Source organism: Vanellus vanellus (assembly GCF_965231255.1).
Source record: "Vanellus vanellus genome assembly, chromosome: 26".
NCBI classification, from domain to species: domain Eukaryota; kingdom Metazoa; phylum Chordata; class Aves; order Charadriiformes; family Charadriidae; genus Vanellus; species Vanellus vanellus.
This window is the reverse complement of record NC_138931.1, coordinates 951,089-974,233: the sequence shown is the minus strand read 5'-3', so window position 1 is coordinate 974,233 and position 23,145 is coordinate 951,089. Positions and strand designations below refer to the sequence as shown.

Sequence of the window (23,145 nt, the reverse complement as noted above, 5' to 3'; positions counted from 1 at the left end):
GACCACCCCGAGCTCCAGCCCCGGCCCACGGGGGTCTCCATCCCTCTCCCCCCGGAGGAGCAGACGAGCCCGTGCCCTCGGCGGGGCCGGGGCCGGGGCCGGGGCGGGGCGGGCCGGGGCGGGCCGGGGGAGGCGCCAGGGCCGGCGGCGGAGCGCGGCGGAGCGGGGGGAGGCGGCGCCGCCGGAGCCGCCCCGGGGAGCGGGGCGGCGGCGGGCGCGGAGCCGGAGCCCGGAGCCCGTCGCCCGGGGCCGGGGCCATGCGGCGGGCGGCGGCGCTGGTGCCGCTGCTGCTGCTGGCGGCGGCGGCGCGGAGCGGCGGGGGGGCGGCGCGGAGCTGCCCGGTGCAGAGCCTGGGCTGCAAGTGCTCGGCCGAGCGGGCCAAAGCGCCCGGCGGCCCCGCCGCCCCCCGACGGCGGGTGGTCTGCAGCGGCGGGGGGCTCCCGGTGCCGCCAGAGCCGCGTCTGCTGCCCGACGGCACCGCCACGCTGTGAGTACCGCGCCCCGGGCATCGCCCCCCGGCTCCGGGCATCGCCCCCCGGCCCCGGGCATCGCCCCCCGCCGCTGCTCCGGCCGGGCACCCGCGGCGCCGGGGGAGGGATGGGAGCCCACGCGTGGGTCGCGCTGAGCCCGCCCGGTGGCCGCGGAGGGGTGTGGGGGGAGCAGCGGGGAGACCCCCCGCACCGCCCCACGCCGCGGGTACCGCTCCCGCGGGTGGGGGGGGGGGGTGAGGGAGCCGGGGGGCACAGGCGCGCCGTGTCGGGGAGCGCAGCGCGAACGGTCCCTTTTTTTCACTTATTTTTTCACTTAGTGAGTGAATCGGCACCGGCGAAAGCGCTGCCCCGTTCTGCGTAACTTCGTTTAAATCGCGTTAAAGCGGGATGTGGCGGCTACGGAATAACGGGGAGGGCAGCGCGGGTTTAAAGTGTGGACGTGAGCTGGAAATCCAGGAAACGGGCTCCTTCGCCACGCTTCCCTCCGCGCTGGCTGTCTGAGGGCTGGGGGAGGATGTTTTTGTTTGAAAGCAAAGGCTCTTACTGGAAATATTTGCTGGAAACAGATCAGGGGCAGTAAGTGGGTTTCGGGTTTGTGCAAAGGGTCTAAAGCTTCCTAAAAGCTTCCTCGCGCCCTCGGTGCCGGGGAGGGTTGGGGTTTCGGCCGGCGCTGGCAGCCTGCGCGCCCGCTCGCTGCAGCAGCAGCAGCTTGCAGGGTTTATTTATAACTCCAGAGGAGATGTTTGAATTAAAATCTGGTTTGGAGGGCAGGGCCGGCAGCGCCGTTGCTGGGGGGAATGTCGCTTTTGCCCCGAGTGTCGTCCCGTGAGGGTGAGGGTGGCCCTGCGCACGCGAGGGTGCCCACGGCCTCGGCTTGCCACTGGGTGGGTTTTGGTGGACGCTGCGGAGGACCGGGGCTGGGCTGGGCTGGGCTGGGGGCCGTGGTGCTCCTGGCCTCCTCCACTCTGATGTGCTTGAACCCGCTTGGCTGCGTGTCTGCTCGTGCGCTGGAGTTGCTGCTGTGTCTAAAGCATCGCTCGGTTCCCGTGTGCCATGCCGCTGGCTGCAAAGGGGCTTCGTTTTGGGGTGACATGTCCGCTTTGGGGTGGCTGTGAAGGAGACCCAGCCGATGCCACCATCCCCCACGTGGAGCACATCATGAAACACGCCTGTGCTGTGCGGGTGCCATGAGCAGGGTCTGAAGTGTAGTGGTCGTAATCAAAGCGTAGATCATCCTGGAGCAACAGCACTGAGTTTGCCCTGAGCCTCCCCTTGGTGGGGGACGTGGGGAGGCTGCAGGGCAGGTGGAGGCTGGGCTCTCCCGGCACGCTCTCCCTCGGGCAGGCTTTGCTCTTCGTTTCTTTCCTCCTACGGCCCTTTCTTATATGTCAGCCCCTTGCAAATACCCCCAGAGAGTTCTGATTCCTTTGTCAATTTGTATCGGGAAAGGCATCGGATTAATTGCCCGCTCTGGTGCTTTCTCCAGCGTGAGCGAGTGTAACCGCAATGCTGAGCACAAGCAGAGCCCCACTGCAGCCCCGTGCCGGCAGAGTGGCCGAGGTGGGCTGTGCCTGGTGGGACGGGGGGGTTTGGAGCCGTCCGTGCCAGAGTCGGCTCCCTCGGAGGGGCCGGGATGACCGTGTAGAAGCATTAGGGCATCACACGATCCCACTAAAACGTGACATGAAACCTACAGGCGCAGGCAGAAACCTACAAATATGTGGTGACCCTGGGCTCTGCTCTTGCGCAGTAAACATGATTTATTCTAAACCCTTTCCAGATGGAACAATCAAAACCAGAGGCTCCGGCTTCGGGAGCGTCTCCTGGAGCCACTGGGGTGCAGGCAGGGAGCGGAGGAGGCAGCGGGGCCCGGGCACGTGGCAAGGGCTGCACGTGCCTTGGGGGATGCCCCGCTGGGGACAGCCAAATTTTGAGTTCTGCGGTTGAGCCGGGTCCGAGCAGGGCTCCTACATGTGCCCCCACGATGCTCCGGTCCGGTCTGTGCCCCAGGGATGCTCAGCATCAGTGTTGCCCCAGTCGCAGGAAATGCGTGGTGTGTTTTGTGCAGAATAATGCTTGAAAGCAGATTCTCCTCCAGTTCTTGAGGTTCTTCCGAACCTGTTCTAGTCCTCGTCCAGTCTGACCTGGAAGCCGGCGTGCGTTAGTGCTAACGATGCTGCGCACGGGAGGAGGCTGCCGACGCGGGATCGCTGCCGTCCCGGCCACAGCTCCGGCTGCCCGAACGATGGCTGGGGATGCGCGGGCAGCCAGGGGAGGTCTGCTGCCCCGCGGGTCCCTCACCCCGGCTCTCGCTTGGCTTTTTCCCACACTCTTGGTTTACTTCTTTATTTATCTTTAATTATTAGGCCTGCGCTGAGGAATCCAAGGCTGCCTCCGCGGCAGCTGCTGCTTATTTACCCCCCGCGCCTGAGAAACACTCGCTGCCATCGCAGCCTGCCGATGGGCAGAGCAGGGGACGAGGGACGAGGGATGCCCGCGGCCCCGGGGACCTGCCCTGCCGCCAGCGCTGAGCTCAGCTGTGACATCCCGGGGGACGTGGCGGTTTTTCTCTTCCCTCGGCGCCTCTCGGGGATCGCTGCCTGGGGAGAGAGCGAAGCCGAGCCCAGGCAGTGCCCGCAGATGTGGAGCTGCAGAAATTAACTCCATGTGGGGAAGCCGCGGTGGTGGGGAACAGACCCGGCGTGGCCGGAGGTGCTGGGATCCGGTGGCCCTGCTCTGTCCTGGCGCTGGATGTGACCCCCGGGACCACAGCGCTGGAGCCCCTCGAGCTGCGGGACGGTGGCGACACAGGGAGATGGGGTGCCTCGTTTCTTGCCTAAATATCCCCAGTTCTCCTGGGGGTGTCCCCCCGGTCTTAGCTGAGGAGCTCATGCTGCGGGAAGAGCTGTGGCTGGCGGGTACGGAGCCGCCCGTTGGGACCAGTGCAGGCAGAAGCGCTGCCTTCATGGCGGAGCAGGCGCGGGGAGCCGGCATGGGGACACGCGTGGGGTCTGGCAAGCGGGACGATGCTCACAGGGGTGCGATGCCCCCCTGCACCCCCAGCAGACGTTACCAGGCGTACGTATGCTCTCTGACGCCCCCCCCCCCTTTTTTATACCTAGAGGTTAATTCTTATCCGCAGCTCGTCGCGGGGAGGAGGGAGGGATGCCAACCCGGATGGACTGTGTTGTCAGCCCTTTTTGACTCGTCGCCCTGCGCAGCTCGCCCGGCTGCGGCTGTCTCAGCAGGGCTCGCACCGACGCAGCCCGGGCCACGGCCCTTTGCCTGGCTCCTCCGTCGCGGTCCAGCCGCCGGGCACTGCGGTCTCCTCGTGGTTTGGGGCCGGGGGCTTTGGCACCTCTCGGGGACATCCCTCCGGCCCGGCTGCGAGGTGCTGGGGCTCTGCAGACGTGTATTAACAAGGCTTTAATTCCCTCCCCCTCCAGCTGACCCCTGTGCTAATCGCCTAATGGAAAAAGCACTGTATCCCTAACGAGACCCAGATAGCCGCGCCGGCCGCGGCCAGCCCCGCTGTCACACGGGCGGGAGCCCAAACCTCTTCCAGATGTGGAATCCCAGCACAGGCCTCATTTATGTGCACAGCTTGATTGCACTGAAATTACAGATTGTCTGCAGGGAATAGAGGGCTTTGACTTATGACCAATTTCCAGTTCTACTTGAACTCCCCTCTCCGAGGCCGGTTTATCCTGGGCCCTGCAGATGGTTTCTTTCCCAAACCTTTTTCAGCTTTTTATTTGTTATTTATTGGGCTGCGGGTCCGGCAGGTTTGGGTTTTTCTGGGGACCGTGGGGCGCGGTGCTGCCCGCTGCATCGGAGCATCCCGGCTCTGCCGCCCCGCACCAGCTCTGGAGGTTTCGCCCTCTCGCCGGGGCCGATTTTTCCTGTGCTAACAAAAGCTGAGGGTTGGAACAATAATTTTCACCATCCGAAATAGCCCGGCGTGACGCGAGGCGGGAGGCAACGCCCCGGGCACGTCGCGGGGAGGGGAAGAGCCGCCGAGCGCCCAAACAAAGCGGGGAGGGGGCGGCCCCGGCCGTGTCGGGGGGTCTCCATCCCCTTTGGGGCTGGGGACCGCAGGGTGGGACGCTGCCGCCTCCAGAGCCCTCCCCGGTGCCGGAGCCCTCGGCACCTCCCACCAGCCCCGGGGCCCCTCTTTTTTTCTCTTCCTAAAATCTCACTGCAAAGCAGCGAGCTCTGCTCGGGGCGCAGCCTGCGCTGTATCTGCTGCGAGCATATGCTTTGAATTAATGCACTCGGAGAGCAAAGCATAGCCGGCCTCCCCGCCCCCACCGCGGCCCCCCCTTATTAACCTCCGCGCCGCTGCCGCTGCCTTGCCCCCGCCTGCCCGGCCGGGGAGCCACCATCTCCCCGCGTCCTTTTTTGGTTGGGTCCAGAGGAAGTTTATTGTTTCAGCAGCCCAGTTTCTGGAGCTGTTATTTATCCAAGTGGATTCCAGCACGCTTGAAAAAACAATCTTGGGGTTTTTTTTTTCACTTTTGGCTCCTCTTTTTGAGATGATGGAAAAAAAAAAAAAAAAGGAGGAGAAGAAGAAGAAGAAGGGATCTCTATCTGCCTGCCTGCAGCCTCGAGGGGTCCGAGCTGTGAGAGCCCTGGTGCGGGCGGGTTGGAGCGAGGATGCCGACCCCTTCCAAGGCTGAATCCTCCCTCCCACCGCCCGCGTCCCCGCCACGCATCCCCCCGTCGTTTCCGTTTGACTTGACGCTCTGGGTCTTAATCCCCGCATTGTCCAGAGAGACTTTTCCAGCCACCGCTCAATTAGCCGATTATTGTCCCAGTGGCGGGGCCATCACCCGGCGGGTGACGGGAGCCGCCCGCCCGCCCACGCACCGCGATGCCGGAGGGTCTCGGGGCGGGATGAAGGCGCCGTTGGGGCAGGAGGATGCTGGAGCGGCACGAGGACGGTCGGGCGTCGAGGGCTGGGGGTGCCCGTGGGGTCTCTGTCCTTTTCCACCGCGCTGTGCCGGGCGCATCGCTCCGAGCCTGCGTTAGGGGGGTACCTCTTGCCGCGGCGTTTGCCGGCGCTGCCGAGGTGAGGAGTCCCAGCCTGGGCCGGCGCCAAGGCACGGCCGCCGAGTGGTGGCTCCGGAGGAGCACAGCTGTGCTTTCATGGGCTGCCAAGCCTGCGGACGGCGGGGACGTGGGGGCACCGCGTCCCCTCTGCACCCCCAGCCCCGCACGGACCTCGGCGAGCATCCAGGGAGCTTGCCTGGCGTGCTCCCCAGCCTGCCGGTGGCAAGAGCCGCCTTGGCCGTGGCGAGCAGGGGGGGGATTGGGCAGGAGCGGGGTTTGCTTCCAGCCCCCCGTCCACTTCATCCCCCAGCCGGTCCCTCCTCCCGGCCGGGTGCGAGAGCGGGGGCAGCTCTTGGGGTTTGGAATCTGCGCGAGGGGTTTGGGTGCAGCCCTGCTCCCGCGTGCCGAGGGCTGGGTCCCAGTGTGGGGTCCCGCTGCCCTGCTGCGGCTTGGGGGCTGCTTGTCTGTGACCCCCATGTTCTGGGGCAGGGTGGCCTCGTAGGGACACTTATTCCATTGTATTTGGGGGTTTCTCGGTTAATCTCCGATAGTGCCAGGGACTGTGGATGCGTGGGGCAGGAAAGTCCTGTGGAGCCTGATGGGAACTTCCTGGAAAAACAAAACCCAAAAACATTTTGGAACATAATAGCCATAAAACTAGAGAAAACAAAATAAAACCATGTTTGAGGATGTGAGTTGTAGCAGCGGAGCGCAACGCGGCTGGCTTCTACAGGACGGGGAAAAGAAGACCCAGAAAACCCCAGAAAAGGTTTTATCAGGGAGGAAAGTTCCAGTCAAATCATTACTGTCAGTGCAATTTTCTTGTGCCAAACACCCAGTTCGGTCGAGGACCTCTTTTCCTCGAGGAGGGGCAGACCAGGCGCCGAGCGGCGGGGCATTGCGGGGGTGCCGCCGTGCCGGGTCCCGGCCGTTCCCGCGCTCCCCGACGGCGGGTCCCGGGGGGGCGTCAGCTCCGGGGGTGGCTTCGCCCTGGGCTGAAACTTGCCATGGGGAGGGCGTCCCGCGGCTCTTTCCCGGCCGTCGCGGGCGAGTTGCTGGCCCGGCGGCCTGGCTGCAGATCAGAGGGGAGGCTGAGCCCGGCGTTGCCTTTTAAGGCGGGGAGTTCTGTTTTTGTGGCAGAGGCGCGGATGGTCCCAGGGGTCCGCCAGCAAAGCCAGCATCCCCAGCCCGGGGCTCAGCCCTGGGGGGGCCGGGGGCTGCGCTCCCAGCTGGGAGCAGCTCTCCGCTGCCCTGGCATCCCTCTCTGCACGTCCGTGGCTGTAACCCTGGTCCAGCTTGCCCGAGGTGCCCGGCTCCCCCCTGCCCAAAGGCCCTGCGTGTCCTTGGCTCTGCTGGGGACCCCCCAGTCACCCCGGTGAGGGCGCGAGAGCAAACACGGGAGGTCCAAGACCGGAGTCTCCTGCACTCGCCTGGTTTCTGCATTTCCAGCCCATGCAGCCCCAAAGGCTGTTTCAGCAGGGTCCAGCGTGCCCCCTGGCTCAGCTGTCGAGCCGGGGGGGTTCTGCTCGCCCCTGCCTTAGCAGGGAGCCCCTGAGGTCCCCCCGTGCGCACGCAGCCTGCGGAGGCTTTGCCGGGTTGTGAAATCTGCTGCTGCTGGAATTAAAACCTTCTGGAGCCGTCGAGGCCGTCACATCCTTGAGCAACAGCCCCAGCCGATGCCGTGACAGGGGATCGAAGCGTGACGGGGGATCGAGATGTGCCACGGGGCTGCCATATCCCGGACCTGGGGCAGCTCCGGGAGCGATGCTGCTCCAGGAGCATCCCTGCTGCCCCCCGCTCCTGGCAGGCTCCCGGGGCTGAGCGTGCCACTGGCCGGCACCGGAGCTCACCGCTGCTCTGCTGGGGCTCGCCGAGCCCTGCAAAAGCGGGGTCCCCCGCGGGGAGGAAAGGGCAAGATGCGGCTCCGGCCGCCGGCGTGTGGAAGCAATTTGCGGGCTGGCGAGGCCGCCGGCCGCCTCCACTCCTCATTAGCACAGGATGCAGCCCGGGGTGGGGGGCTGCCCCCCAACCCTTCTATCCCCACCACCCTCTGGGGGTTTGGCAGCCGCCCCCGCTGCAACGCAGCCCCCCGAGCCGGGTCCCGCCTCTGCCCGCTCTCCGGGCAGCCCCGGCGGGGGAGCCCGGCCAGGGCGAGCCGAGCGCGGCCGGCAGCGGCTGGGTGTCCGGAGGGGCTGGAGCTGTGGAGCACACAGCCGCCATTCAGCCCGGCTGCGGAGCCCGCCCGTGTGTAAACAGCCCCGGCTCCGGCCCTCAATGAGCCCTTTTTTCCCCGCACCGCTCCCCCGGCCAGGCTCCAGGCTGCCCCCCCGGCTTTTGGATCCCGTTTGCCGGCGGGAGCATCACCGGTGTCCCGGGGAAGCACCACTGGTCCCCAAGAGCTGGCTCCCATCCCCAGGCCAGGGGCTGGCTCTGCTAATTGCCACTGACGCGCTTTAATGAGCTCCTGGCTGAATTGCCGGGTGCTTGTGCCTTCCCTCCCGCTCCTGTCACCCCGCAAGGGCCCCTTTGCACCGGCAAAGTTGTTTATTTTGGGATATAATCTCAGCGCTGGGAGGCTCCTGGGACGAGGGGGTCACAGGCTGGTGGGGGCAGAGCTGGGGTTGCCATGGGGTCCCCTCCTGGCTGCAGGTCCTCAGGTTGCCCTCTCGGTGCGGGTGCTGGGGTGGGGGTCTCGTCCCCTCGACACGTGCAGCTCCTTGCACCCAGGCCCCGGGACAGGAGCGATGCCCCGAGAGCCGCTGTGGCCCTGGGCACCTCCAGCCCATTGCTACCGTGCACGTGGACCGCACATGGCATCCCAGCACGGCTGCTGCGTCCCATCTCCCCACCCCGGCCCTGCAAGCCTGTCCCTGAGACTTCGCCATCGCCACCACCGTGGTGGCACGGTCAAGTAACGGTGCTGCCCCTCTCCCTCTGCTCTTCCCACAGGCTGCTGAGTAACAACAAGATCACGGTGCTGGAGAACGGCTCCTTCTTTGGGCTGCGGGCGCTGGAGAAGCTGTGAGTGCCCGGCGGGCGGCTGGGGGGGTCGGGGCAGGAGGGGTGGGCAGCAGCCGGGTGCAGGCAGGGCTTCCATGGGGTGTCAGCGGGGCGGGTGCTGGCAGTGCCGCATGGGTCCCGCTCCCCACGTCGCTCCCAGGTGCTGCGGTGGGGCTGACACTGGGGCACAGGGTTTGCCACCGGCACCCGCGGGCGTCCCGGGGACCCCGGGAGCCACGGCAGGGTGGGAGGCACCGGGGGGGTGCTGCACTCCATGGGGGCCCGTATGAAAAGCGACATTGTCCCCCAGAACAAAGTCAACTTTCTTATCTGTCCATGAAAGGCATCTCTATGGAGGGAGCTGTAATAAGGGGAGATTTATGGCCCCCATATGGGTTTGATCTGTAGGTATGCAGGAGCGGGGACTGGCGCACTGAGGGCGTTTTGTTCCCCACGAGGGTCTCGCACATTCCTGCGCCGAGTGGGGCCGGGTGCGCTCCCGCCGCGGGACACTCACCCGGTGTGACAGTGGCCCAACTGCCGGCCTCCACGGGCACCGTGCACCGCAGCCCGCCTCTGCCCTGGGCATCCTCTGCCGCACACGGTGCCGGCGAGTCGGGGCTGCGGTTGTGGGGTCCCCTTCCCTTGGGTCCCTGTCCCGCAGCGCATGGCCCCCCAGTGGCAGTGGGACCCACACCACCTGCCTTTCGTTAGCCCAAACGAGGAAGCGTTCATTAACACGGGTCTTTTGAGTTCCAGTGGAGCCCGGGGTGGGCAGTGCCCGCTGGTGGCATTGCTCTGGGGCGCACAGCCTCCGGCAGACCCCGTTCGGGGGGTGCACGGGGTGGGGTGGGGTGCAGGCACCCCGGGGGGCTGGGTGCCTGGGACACGGCACGGCGGTTGGGGCGTGCAGCGCTGGGATGGGCAGAGGCGTGCCGGAGCACACAGCGCCCAGTGCACGGCGCTGGGGCTGGGTTGGGGTTTTAGAGCCGTGGAAATGCCCGTGGGAGTGGTTTTGGGGTGAATGGGAAGCAGTCACCATGGGGACCCTGCGTCCCTGCAGTCCCATGTGTCCGAGTCCTCCCAGCGCGGTTCCAGGCGTGGGGTCACCTCCTCCCGCTCCGGGTTCGACCTCTCAGTAACGGGAGGGATTAACGTGTGTGTAGGGAGGGAGCAGCCGCGGGGGATCGTGGCTCTGCAGTCCCGGGGTCCCCCTAAAAGTCTCCATGCCCCACAGAGAGCGGCCGCCCCACGTCGCCTCCCGCTCACTTCTGCCATGCTGGAACCCTGCGTGGGTCGGAGGGGGAGTGCCGGGGGGCCGTGGGCAGCGCTCCCCCATCCCGGGCCGGCCAGCATCGCGCCGCGCCTGATTGCCCTCGACAGGAGCCGTAATTGTTTTCATCGGGTCGGTCCGGGGCCGCAGCGCAGACGTGCCCCATGGAGGGACTGCGCTGGTGCGGCGGGGGCTCCTGGGGCCCCTCGCTTCTCATCCCGGGGCATGTGGGACCCCTGCCCACCCCGGCTGCCCGCCGTGGGTGCTTCAGTGTCCCACCATGACAGGGGGGACCATTCCCGGGGTCTCAGCGGCATACAGGGTGCCCCCATGTACCACCGCCCCTCCGGGCTTGCAGCTTGGCATCTCCGGTGATTTGTAGCGGCGTAATGAGATTAATGAGTCTGAGCGGGGCCGGTATGCAGCCGGGGCGGCCGCGCTCATTAGCGCAGCCCCGCTTGGGAACGTCCTGCCCTCCGCCGGGGCCAGCGCTTCCCCCCTCGGGGGCTGCGGGCTGCGAGGGGGCTCGGCCGGGTGACAGTGGTGATGGGGATGGAGTCTGTCCATCTGTCTGTCTACACTGGGCTGCGGCGGGTGCTGCTCGTGCGGCTGCGGGCTCAGCCCTGGGGTGCTGGGCTCCTGCACCGGGCTGGATCAGGCTCTCTGTGCCGGGGTTTGCTGCCGTGGGGCAGAAGGTGGTTGCTTTGCCGGGTCCCCATGCCTGCATGGCGGCAGGAGCGTCCCCGTGCACACGTGGCACAGTGCCGCTGCTGGCTCTGGTGCCTGCAGCACGTCACCCCGCCGGGGCAGGGGGAGGAGGGGGCTTGGGACCAGCGGAAACGCGAAGGCAAACAAGCGCGGTGCGGAGAGAAGAGCCTTATCGTAAATCAGCAGCAGCCGCAGCCCCGGGGCCCCAGCTGGTGGGGAGGAAGAGGCTGAGCGAGGAAGGCTCCCCGCCAGGCCATGCGCCGGGCTGGCCATGAGCCCCCGGTCCCAGCACAGTCCCCGGTGGGTCCCATCCCTGGCTGCTGGTCCCCTGCAGCCCCCAGCCCCCGGCTGCACCCTGGCTAGAGCATGGCTGCTGAGTTTTGGCAGTGGACGTGTTTTGGCTGTTGCGTCCCCGAGCGCTGTGGGCCATGCTGGGTGCATGTCTGCAGCGCAGGGGTCCCTGGGGACCACCGGTGGTCCCTGATGGGGAGTGGGGCTGGTGTGGATGGTCTCCCTGCGTGTGTGTGGATGGGTGTTTGCAGGACGAGTGTTGGTGCAGCGGGTGTTGGTGGCGGCGGTGGCAGTGGTGGCGGCGGTGGCGGTGGTGACGGTGCAGGTGAGAGGAGCTGTTCTTCAGCACCGCTGCTCACCTGGGCCCCGTGCACACCTGCCTGCACTCCTGCCTGCACGCCTGCCTGCACCCCGGCCATCGGAGCCAGCAGCACATGCCTATGCCCGTCGGGGGAGACCAGGGAAGGCAAGTGTGGGCAGTCATAGCGTTGGCCAAGCAGGTCCAGGATGATGCTGGCTGGGAAGGTGTCACACCACCTATCCCTTCACTGTGGGGCTGTGCACACCCACACCGAGCACTGGGGTCAGCTGGGGACCCGCAGAAGCCACGTGTGTGTTTTAGTCTGGAAGCAAAGCATGTCTGTGTGTTCACGGTGTGCAGGCGGCATCGCCTGGGTGTCCTCTCCCTGCACGGCCCCTTGCATCCCCCTGGTGGGACCCGCGCACCCACCTGCACCCCAGGTCTGCTGGAAGGGTTCGCACTGCTCCCCCACCCTGGCTGCCAGCTCGTGGCCTCGAAACGAGGGCTGCGGCTCACGCGGTGTCCCCGGGGCCGCACGCAGAGCAGCGGGTGACCCAGCGATGAGGACTGTGGAGACTGCTATAAATAAACACGGCATCGCCATATGGATCCCATTTCCTCTCCCAGCCAGCGCCGGTGCTCGGCAGGAGCCGCCTCACTGGTCCCCACAGCTGGACGGAGTGGCCAATGCCACCGGCGCTCCCCACCGTGGCAGCAGCTGTGGCGCACCGGCGCACGCCTTGCTTGCCTCTGATTAGATACGTGCCTCCAATCAGGCTAATAACCCAAACGAGCTTCCTACGGGCCGCCAAACCCTTTTGGGGCTGTGCTGGCAGTTGCAGCACGCTCTTATCCCGCATGCAGGAGATAACCCGCCGGGATACGGCTGCTCCGGAAACAACGTGCAGGAGGGGATGGCGGCCACCACCAGCATGCGCGGGCGGGCGATGCTCTGCGGTGCGCGCTCGGAGCGGGCAGAGGGGCTGGCGTCCCCCCCGCGAGCAGCGGGGAGCCCCGCGCCTTCCCTGCGCCCTTTGCAGAGATAACGAGGGGGAAATAGGACGGAAAGCTGCTAATGAGGCGCCCGCGCGGGGTTTTGCAGCGCCTGGGGCTGCCGAGGAACCCGCGCGTGGGAGCTGGGGTCTGCGGGGGGATCGGGGTGCGCCCGCGCCCCTGTCCCCGCTGTGCTGGGTCGCCTGTGGACGGGGCAGAGGACGCGTCCCACGCTCCCTGCTGCATGCCTGGAGGTCTGTGTCTGTCTCCCCGCAGGGACCTGAAGAACAACCTGATCAGCACGGTCCAGCCGGGCGCCTTCCTCGGCCTCCCCGAGCTGAAGCGTCTGTAAGTGCCGCCGCAGCCCCTCGGGGAGCACCCGGGGCTGACTGGGAGCGGGGACAGTGGGGTGTCCCCAGCCCTGACGGCCCCTCCGCTTGCCTTGCAGGGACCTCTCCAACAACCGCATCGGCTGCCTGAGCGCCAGCGTCTTCCAGGGGCTCCCCAACCTCCTTAGGCTGTAAGTAGCTCCCTGGGGACGCCCTGGCCAGTCCTGTCCCCTGGCTCCCGAGAGGAGCCCCCAGTGCTGTCCTGTGCCCCCCCAGGGGCATCGCTGGTAGTTTCGCACCCTGACCGCGTGCCGCGTCCCGAGGCCGGCTCCTGCCCTTTGCCTCCGGCTGATGCGGGGGCTCGTTAGGCTGTGGCTGGCCCCTGCCCACCCTCGTCAGGTGCTGTGGTGGGGTGTGCGGGCACAGCGAGGGGCCTGGGAGGTGTTCCCTCCCCCGGCAGGTCCCCGGTCCCCTCCACGCCGCCTTTCTCTCCTGTCCCGCAGGAACATGTCTGGGAACATTTTCTCCAGCCTCCCACCCGGCGTCTTCGACGAGCTCCCCTCCCTGAAAGTCGTGTGAGTTTGTGCCCCGGGATTTCGGCACCCAGGGGGGGGTCCCTGCCGGAGGGTCTTGGGGCTGGTGGCGTGCCCCGGTCCCCGCGGGACCCCCGTGACACCGGCCCTTGCAGGGACTTCGCCACCGAGTACCTGACGTGCGACTGCAACCTGCGCTGGGTGCTGCCCTGGGCTCGCAACCGCTCAGCGCAGATCTGGGAGCGGACGGTGTGCGTCTACCCCCGGCACCTCCACACCATCCCCCTGCGCAGCGTGCGGGAGAGCCAGCTCCGCTGCGGTGAGCCGGGGCCGGGCCGGGGGCGGCGGCGGCAGGCGGGGGCGCGGGCTCACCCGGCCGGCTGTGTCCCCCGCAGCGGGCGCCCCGGAGCTGCACACCCACCACCTCATCCCGTCGCTGCGCCAGGTGGTTTTCCAGGGCGACCGGCTGCCCTTCCAGTGCACCGCCACCTACCTGGACAACAGCACCCAGATCCGATGGTACCACAACCGCGAGCCGGTGGAGGAGGATGAGCGGACGGGCGTCATCGTGGAGGAGAGCCTCATCCACGACTGCACCTTCATCACTAGGTCAGGGATGGGGATGGGATGGGGATGGGATGGGGATGGGATGGGATGGGATGGGATGGGATGGGATGGGATGGGATGGGATGGGATGGAGATAGAGATGGCGACAGTGATAGAGATGGGATGGGGATGGGGATGGAGATTGAGATGGGGACAGAGATGGGGATGGGATGGGGATGGGGATGGAGATGAGATGGGGACAGGGATGGGGACAGTGAGAGAGATGGGATGGGGACAGCGGTGGAGATGAGATGGAAACAGTGATGAAGATGGGATGGGGACGGGGATAGACACTTGTGGCTGCAGGTACCAAGTGCCGTGGGTGGGATGACAAGTGTGGGCACCTCCTGTGCTTCATGGTGTGTGTCCCTATGCCCCCACGTTTGGGGGATCATTGCTGTGGGTTTGCTGTGGGGCAGACCCACCGTGCCAGCCCATGCCTTCTACCCGCAGCGAGCTCATCCTCTCCAACATCCACGTCTCCGCCAACGGCGAGTGGGAATGCGCTGTCTCCACCTCCCAGGGCAATGTCAGCAAGAAAGTGGAGATCGTGGTGCTGGAGACCTCCGCGTCCTACTGCCCCGCCGAGCGGGTCACCAACAACCGCGGGGACTTCAGGTAGGGACCGGCGGCAGCCTGGCTGCGGGGTGGGTGCTGCAGCGGGTCGGGGGTGTGCGTGGTGTGTGCCACGTACAGTGTGAGCGGTGTGTGCCGGGCTGGGGGGCTCGCCGCAGGTGACCGGGCGTCTGGTAGCGATTAGCGGCCGCGGGGAGCACGAGCGCCTTTGAAGGGCTTCCCGTGCCGGCGGCGCAGCCCGGCTCCAGCAGCAGAGGTGTTGGAATTTCTCTGGCACGAGACGAAAGGCTCCGGGCGCCTGCCGTAACCCCGGCGGGGCCGTTACGGAATATAAATTACTGGTACAGTCAATGTGGCTTAAATTAGCGGTGCCCCCCCCCCCCCCCTTCCCTCTGCGCTGTGCTGAGCCGAGCGGTGCATGGGAGCTGGGGAGGGCGGGGGGGGCAGCTTTTTGGGGAGCATCACCCTCAGCCCCACCGGAGCCTAAGGGAAGGCAGGGGCTTGTTGGGGGGATTTGGGGAGCCGTGGTGTGGTGCTGGGCAGGGTCTGCCCGGGGAGAGCAGGCTGGGGGGAGCGCAGCAGGAGGGGGCTGCCGCTGGCGAGCGCGCCGCGGTCAGCGTGTGTCGGCACCCGCAGGTGGCCCCGCACCCTGGCCGGCATCACCGCCTACCAGCCCTGCCTGCAGTACCCCTTCGCCGCGGGGCCGGCCAGCGGGGGCTCGGCGGCGGAGAAGCAGGCATGGCGGCGCTGCGACCGCGCCGGGCGCTGGGAGGAGGGCGACTACTCCCACTGCCTCTACACCAACGACATCACCCGCGTCCTCTACACCTTCGTGCTGGTGAGACGGGGACCCGGGCAGGGGGTCAGCCGTGCCGGGGCGGCTGGCACAGCCGGTGACCGTCCCCCCACCGTGGCCGTGCCGCTCTGCAGATGCCCATCAACGCCTCCAACGCGCTGACCCTGGCTCACCAGCTCCGCGTCTACACCGCCGAGGCCGCCAACTTCTCGGACATGGTTGATGTCCTCTACGTGGCCCAGATGATAGAGAAGTTTATCGGCTACGTGGACCAGATCAAGCAGGTAATGAGCACTGCTCCTGTCCCGTGCTCGCCCCAGCCCTGCCGGGTTTTTTTGCGGGGATGGAAAAGCATGAATTGGGGTGTTTGCCGCCGGGGACGGCAGTAGCTCTTTGCGGAGCCACTTGCTGTCCTCGCAGCTGACGGACGTGATCGTGGAGATGGCCAGCAACATCATGCTGGTGGACGACCACATCCTGTGGATGTCGCAGAAGGAGGAGAAGGCTTGCACCAGCATCGTCCGCTCCCTGGAGAAGATCGCTGCCCACACGCTCAGCAGCAACTCCCAGCACATGGCGGTGGTGAGTGGGGGCTGCCTGGAGATGGGGGGCTGCGGGGGGAAGACAAGGTGGTTGGGCTGCTGGTGGGGGGTCTCTGCCCATGCTGGGGGTCTCTACCCATGCCAGCAGATTTCTCTGCCTGTGCTGAGGGTCTTTGCCAGTGCCAGGGGGTCCCTCTGCCCGTGCCTGGGGTCTCTGCCTGTGCTGGGGGTCTGTGGCCATTCTGGGGGGGTTCTCTGGCCGTGCCAGGGCTGACGGCAGCCCCGCGGGGCTGTGCTTGGCAGAACTCACGCAACATCGCCTTCGAGGCGTACGTGGTGAAGCCCGAGAGCTACGTGGGGCTGAGCTGCGTGGCTTTCCAGCGACGCGACGGGGGTCCGGCCGGGCGTCCCCCCCTGGCCGAGCGGGGGTCCGAGCCCATGCCCGACCAGCAGCTGAGGCTGCGCTGCACCACGGGGCGCCCCAATGTCTCCCTGACCAGCTTCCACATCAAGGTAGGGGTAAGCCGGAGGACGGGGCGGGGGGGTACCGGGGGAGGTCGGCCCCTGCTCACCGGTGACCGTGCGCCCGCAGAACAGCATCGCCCTGGCCTCCATCCAGCTGCCGCCCAGCCTCTTCGCCAGCCCCGTCCCCACCGCGCCGCTGGCCGACTGCAAGCTCCAGCTGCTGGTCTTCCGCAACGGCAAGCTCTTCTGCAGCACGGGCAACTCCTCCCGCCTGGCTGACGACGGCAAACGCCGCAGCGTGGCCACGCCGGTCATCTACGCCGGCACCTGTAAGGGCTGCCTACTGGGGGGGCCTGGGGTGCCCTCTGCGGGGCTTTTCTTGGGGGATGGAGCTCCATGGAGCTCCTGAGGTGTTGCCCTGGTGTTCCCGCAGAGCAAAGCCATCCCTGGGGATCCTCATGGGGAGGTGTCAACATGCCTATAGGATGCAGTGGGGGGGTTCCCCCGTGTCCAGCCCCTTTGGGGGTGCAGGTGGGGGGGTGTCTCTTGTCCGGCTGACCACAGGTATCTCTGTTGCTGCAGACGGCTGCGGAGTGGGGAACCTGTCGGAGCCGGTGGCCGTGTCGCTGCGGCACCCCGGGGAGGGCGCGGACCCAGTGGCCGCGTATTGGAACTTCGAGGTGCTGGGGGGCATGGGGGGCTGGAGCGCCGAGGGCTGCCAGCTGGCCGCCCGGGAGCCCAACGTCACCTCCCTGCACTGCCGGCACCTCAGCAACGTGGCTGTGCTCATGGTAGGTGGACCAGATCCGGCAGGTAATGAGCACTGCTCCTGTCCCTTGCTCGCCCCAGCCCTGCCGGGTTTTTTTGGGGGATGGAAAAGTATGAAATGGGGTGTTTGCCGCCGGGGATGGCAGTAGCTCTTTGCAGAGCCGCTTGCTGTCCTCGCAGCCCACGGACGTGAGCGGGGTGAGCAATGGGGTTGGGAGCCTTGCCCGGGGGGTGCGGAGCCTGGGGGCTGCAGGGGGCGTGCGGTGGGATTGGGGCGGGTGGCGTAGGGTCTGACGGGCTGTGCTGTGCTCTGCAGGAGCTGAGCGGTTTCCCCAGCGAGGCGCAAGGTGCCGTGGAGGTGCTGCACCCGGCCATGTACACCTGCACAGCCGTGCTGCTGCTCTGCCTCTTCACCACCATCATCACCTACATCGTCAACCACGGGTGAGCGAGCGTCTTGGCGCCGGCCTCGGCCGTGCTGGTGGCTGGAGCTCGGGTGGGTGTCTCCGTGGGCAGCTGGAGGAGCTGCCCAGGCACTGCCAATGGCCGGAGGGAGGCCGTGCGGGGATGGCCAGCCAGGAGGTGACCAGCCAGGGGACGGCCCTCCGGGAGATGGGCTTTCAGGAGGTGGCCCTCTGGGACGTGGCACATGGACATGGGCTTTCAGGAGATAGCCCTCCAGGAAAGTGCTGCCAGGCAAGTGGCGCTGCCGCAGGAGCCTGTCCTGGGGGAATGGCTGGATGTGTCCTGCCTTTGTGGCGTTGGGGACCTTGGGCTGGTTGTCTGTGTCTTGTCCTGCAACGTGAGGCATGGAGGAGGTGAGTGGGACTTTGCGGGTGGGTGTGAAGACCCCCCGAGACCTCATTGGGTCAGAAATGGTGAGCAGCTGGGGCTCAGGGATGGGGTTCCCCCATACTGGGGGCCAACAAGCCCCCAGGTGAGGGGACAGTGGGCTGTTGGGCAGTGGAGTGGTGGCTGGACAGGAGTGGGGGGGCTTTGCCTCTGCACAAGCAGTGCCCCGCCAGCGACCGGGATGGGCTGGCAAGCGCAGGAGCAGGGTCGGCCACGCTGCCAGAGCCTCATCCCAGGCTGGTGCTGAGGTCCCCCCGGGGCCAAGCGCTCTCCACCGCTCCTCCATCCCCCGGCGAGGCAGCAGCGAGCATCGCCCGGCCGCGCGTCCTGCTCAGAGCCCCGGTGCGGCAGAGCCCCCCACTGCCCCACGGCTAATCTCGGGCGCCCCCTCCACCCCCGCAGGATGCAGAGGGGTCCAGGGCAGCAGTCGGGGTGCAAGACAGAACGAGCCCACCCCAACAGGCCACAGACCAACCAGCTGCCTTCTTTAAAGCAAAATTAACACAGAAATAGTTCTATCTAATGCTTAACGAGTGCTTAATGAGCTGCACATAAGGGCAAAGTACGAGCCTCCTGCTACAAGTGACGCAAACACTAACGAAGCCGAGCAATGCTCTTGGTCCACATCTGTTATCAACAAGAACAATTATATCTAACACTTAACAAGCACTTAATGAGATACATATAAGGCCAAAACATTCCTTTTATTATAAGTGAAACAAACGCTAGTAAAGTCAAGCAACATCGTTAGCTAAATCTATTCTCTGTTTCTCAGAAAGAACCCAATAATAAGTATTATGTCTAACAAGTACTTAACGAGATAAATATAAGACCAGACAATTCCTCTTAGTATAAGCGAAACAAACGCTAACAAAGTCAGGCAGCATTATTAGCCCACATCTATTATCTGTTTCTCAGAAGTAACCCAATAGTGAGTATTATATTTGACACTTAACAAACACTTAATGAGATGCACATAAGGCCAAACCGCTCCCCTTACTATGGGTGAAACAAACACTAACAAAAACTCCGGCAACACTATCAGTCCCCATCTAGCTATCGCCTGTTTGGGAGAACCCAACAGTAATTATTATATCAAATACTTAACGGTACTTAATGAGACACGTACAAGGCCAGCCAGTCAATTTATGAGCGAAACCAGTATTAACAGTTAAAGCCGAGCAACGCTGTGGGTCCGCATCTAACTACTACCAGTTGGAAGAACCCGATAATAATAATTACCTCTGACACTGAATAAGTACTTATTTAGATAAATATAAGGCCAAGCCATTCCAGTTGCTATAAGCGAAGCAAACAGCCGCAAAGCGGGGCAGCACTACGGGCCCACATCTCGCGATGGAAAGATGCCGCTGCCCAGGCAAAGGCAGAACGGCCCGGAGCCGGGGCACCAGGAGAGCCGCCCTGACCTCCGGCCCCGCTCCTGCCGTCCCCTCCTCCGCGTCCCAGCACCGGTGCCTCCCTGCTGCCAGCCCCGTGCCGGACACGCTGCCGGCAGCTACGACAAGCCCTTCGCCCACATGCATGCGCTTCTGGGCTTCTCTATCAGCCACGCTCCGTTGCCTGGCCAGGGACTGGTTGGGTCGGAGCATCCCTCCGGAGCAGCGGAGGCAGGATTTGTGCGGGCAGGAGCTGTGGCTGCCTACACGCTGCTCATGGCACCCGTTATGCCTCTTCCAGCACCATTCTCATCCCGCGGAAGGGCTGGCACATGCTGCTTAACCTCTGCTTCCACATCGCCATGACGGCCGCCGTCTTCGCGGGTGGCATCACCCTCACGGGCTACCTGATCGTCTGCCAAGCGGTAGGTACTGGGGGAGAGGGGACGGCCACCGCGCGCTGCCGCTGCCCGGGACTGCTCTGCAACTCGCAGAGCACAACACGGCGAGGTTTCACCCCACCGAGACCCCAGGACGGTGACCGGTGGGGATGCAGCCACGTCCGCAGCACCCCCCTTCCCGACCATCGCCTCTCTCCCGCAGGTCGGCATCATCTTGCACTACTCCTCCCTCTCCACCCTGCTGTGGATGGCCGTGAAAGCCCGAGTGCTCTACAAGGAGGTGACCTGGAAGGCGCCGCGGCAGCCGGACGGGGACGCGTCCCAGCCGGCCCCCAGACCCATGCTGCGGTACGAGCACCCCTTCCCCTCGCCTTGGCCCCGCGGGAGCCGGGGCAGCTTCCCCTGCCCCACAGCCCGAGGCTGGGGCAGGACTCGCTCTGCTGTACAAGCCTGTCCTGTCCCGAGGGCTCGCTGCGGGCGTGCGGTGACACCGTTCCCCCCATACAGGTTCTACCTGATCGCTGGTGGGATCCCCCTCATCATCTGCGGGATCACGGCAGCCGTCAACATCCACAACTACCACGACAACAACCCCTAGTAAGTGTCGCTGCTCCACCATGCCCTCCTCCCAAACGGGCGGCCTCCCTCCGCCTCGGCAGAGGGACCCAGCGTTGCCAGGAATCGGGGCAAGCTTGGGAAAGGCTGGTGAGATCTTTGCCAAGAGCTGTCCGTATATTGGGAAAACAACAGCCGGGCTGCCACCAAGCCCGTCCCGCCCCCCCTGGGGCAGGGATGCCGAGCATCACGGCACCACGACGCGTGGCTGCCGGCTCTGCCGGCACCCAGGTCTGCTCATCGAAGCCCCTTTCCTCCTGTGCAGCTGCTGGCTGGTGTGGCGGCCCAGCCTGGGGGCTTTCTACGTCCCCGTGGCTTTCATCTTGCTCGTCACCTGGATTTACTTCCTCTGCGCCGGACTCAGCCTCCAGTGCCGACCATCGCGCCGGAAAGATGTCCCCGAGCCACTGGAGCCGCCGCCGCGGTTGGGGGGTGCCGGTGACCTCCTGACGGACTCTGGTTCCATCTCGGTCACGCTGAACTCGGGACCTCCCTGCCCCGAGGCGGACGGCGTCTACTCTCTGCAGGTGCAATTCTGGGCGCTGGTGACCACCCACGCCTTGTACGTCGCCCTGTGGACGTTCGGCGCCATGGCCGTGTCCCAGCGCTGGTACCTGAACATCGTCTTCAGCTGCCTCTACGGCATCACCGCTGTGGCGCTGGGACTCTTCATCTTCATCCACCACTGCGTCCGGCGCCGGGACGTCCTCAACTCCTGGTTCTCCTGCTGCCCCTCCTACAGGAACGCGCTGCCCATGCAGGCGTACGTCCACCCCGGGCTGGCACCGGAGGACGGCTCGCAGGTCTTCATCGGCTGCGACCCGGAGGCGGCTCGCTCCGGCGCCTCCTCCTCCTCCTCGCCCAGCAGCGCCGGCTCGGCCGGGGGCCGCTGCAAGCTCACCAACCTGCAGGTAGCCCAGAGCCAGGCGGACGCCCGCCCCGCCGCCTGCCCGGAGCCAGACCCCAGCGACGGCAAGACCGCCGGTGCTGGCAGGCACGCCAGCAACCTCCACAGCCGCAGGAACCACCGGGGCAGAACTAAGCAGTGCCGGGACGGGAAGCACCACCGCTTGAAAATGCTGCGGGGCCCCTCCTCGGAGCATCCCTCCAGCGAGAGCGGGAGCCTCCACAACAGCCACTCCGAGAGCTACCACAGCGGCAGGAACAGCCCCGTCGGCAGCGGCCGCGCGGGGCTCCGGGGCCCCCAGGACGGGGAGACGGCACCCAGCCACTCGGAAGGCAGCGACGGCGGCCGACGGGCGCCTGACTTCGCCGAGGCTCGCCGGAGGAGCGCCAGCAGGGACAACCTGCGGCAAGCCAACGCTGCCGAGAAGGAGGCGAAGCGCCGGTCCTACCCGCTCAACGTGGCCAGCCACAACGGCGGCCTCAAGGGCAGCAAGTACGACATCAACCTGGCCAGCGCCGACAGCGTGGCCGGGATGAAGACCGGCCTCTGGAAAAGCGAAACCACCGTGTAAAGGTGGGGAAGGACCCGAGGGCCGCAGCGCCGCAGCGTTTTCCTCCGGGAGCCGCAGCCGGAGCCGCTCGGGGCGTCTGCGAGGAGGTGACGCTGCGGGAATCACCACGTGCACTAAGTGGGGATGGGCGGCACGGCCGGGGGCTCCGGCTCAGCCCGGGCGGAGGGCGATGCTGAGCCCCCCCTGCCCCCTCCCGAGGAGGCTCAAAGCTTCCATGGCAGCACCAGGGTCTGGAGGTGAAAGGCAATCCTTGCTCTTCAGCAGCCCGAATTGCAGCCATGCTTTAATCACTCCTGCATGTCACTTAAGACTGATCCTAAATGCTATTTTATAATATACAGAGGAAAAAAATCTCTATTTTTCAAAGCTATATTATTGAATGTATATATGTATAGACAGATCAGTAAGTGATGCGAGTGCTTCGTTACCAACCAGTGTTCTCCGGGAGCGGGCAAGTCCCTGGGCGCTTTGGCAATAGCCCGCTCATGCCACGACTGCAATATTCCCGCTGAGGGGACCACACCAAGTGCCCTTTACATACAGGCACCGTAGCGCCGATGCCTGTGTCACCCCCAGCCTGAGCAAGCTGCTGCTGAGCGAGTCAGAGAGCAGCTTCTCCGTCTGAAACGTTTTTACCTGCAAAAGTGTTTATCTGCGTGTCAGACGCCAGCGTTTAGCCCTGTGGGTTACGCGGCTGCCAAAGTAAAAGCCATATTGCAAAGCAAGCACAAGGTAAGAGGAGCCTCAGCTCCAAGGCGAGGCGACTGTCTGCACTGTTTTAATGCCAGACACTAAAACTCACGGCCAGAAAAGGCTCCCAAGCCCTCAGAGGCATAAGCTATGCAATGGGGTGGGCTGGCGGAGTCGTGCCACTGCCGGAGCCGAGCCTGACCCCCTCTGCTAAAGCACCAAAGAGCTGAGCCGTGGGCAGAGACCCAGAGCAGGTCCTCGTCCTCAACCCAGGGGTGCACGCTCAGAAAATACTTGGGTTTGCTCTTAGGAAGGCAGAGAAACACACACCCCCGGCCACCGGCCTCCCACTCAGGTAAGATGAGAGGAAAGCACCAGGGAGCGGTGGCCATTCCTGGGGAAGTGGGAGGATGATGACATTTAATTAGGGACCTTCTTCGGACAGTTCACATGATGCATTCAAAGGGCTGGAACTTGGATAAGCACTTATTTTTCCCCATTTAAAAGCAAGTCCCCCCTTTTTTCTAGCATGCAGATAAAAAAGCCACACTGCAGGCAGTAGCAGGAGGCTCTGGGAGCCATCCCCTGCTGGGTCTTGAAGATTTCCTAAAACAAGAGGCTGTAGCATCCCATCCACCAGCTGCCTGCACTGGACCGGGGCCGTGTTTCACTCCTCATCCGATGTCGAGCCGGCTGCCATCAGCCTCAGCTGTAAGAGTGATGCGGAGGCAGTGGGATGGGAGCCTGGTGCCTCCTGTGCCCTTTCCAGCCTCCTCCTGCCTCAGTTGTTGCCTGGATGCAAATAGGTTTAATTATTTAGCTACCTCCTGCGGGGTCACGAGGACCAGGCAGGGGCCGGTGGGGAGAGGGAGCCACAAGCCGGTGGAGCAGAAAGCACTTAGTGGTGTCTCACCTTCGGAACCCCTCGGGGAACCCACACCCCGCAGGGCTGGGGCACCCCTGGGCTTAACGCGGTTCTGCCGCTCCC

The 23,145-nt window shown here is 65.3% G+C and overlaps 1 protein-coding gene across 1 annotated transcript; it reads left to right on the top strand.

Moving 5' to 3' along the window:
* Positions 1 to 257: 257 nt before the first annotated feature.
* Positions 258 to 21,801, top strand: ADGRA2 (adhesion G protein-coupled receptor A2; the record flags this gene model as incomplete). The annotated part of the gene is made up of 19 exons (XM_082495632.1): positions 258 to 487; positions 8,493 to 8,564; positions 12,386 to 12,457; positions 12,558 to 12,629; positions 12,942 to 13,013; positions 13,127 to 13,290; positions 13,367 to 13,580; positions 14,031 to 14,195; positions 14,790 to 14,991; positions 15,084 to 15,233; positions 15,370 to 15,531; positions 15,795 to 16,004; positions 16,084 to 16,285; positions 16,539 to 16,747; positions 17,041 to 17,168; positions 19,275 to 19,398; positions 19,577 to 19,722; positions 19,882 to 19,971; positions 20,255 to 21,801. The coding sequence occupies 19 exons, from the start codon at positions 258 to 260 to the stop codon at positions 21,465 to 21,467; spliced, it is 3,897 nt and encodes a 1,298-aa protein (XP_082351758.1). The 3' UTR covers positions 21,468 to 21,801.
* Between the last annotated feature and the right edge of the window lie 1,344 nt (positions 21,802 to 23,145).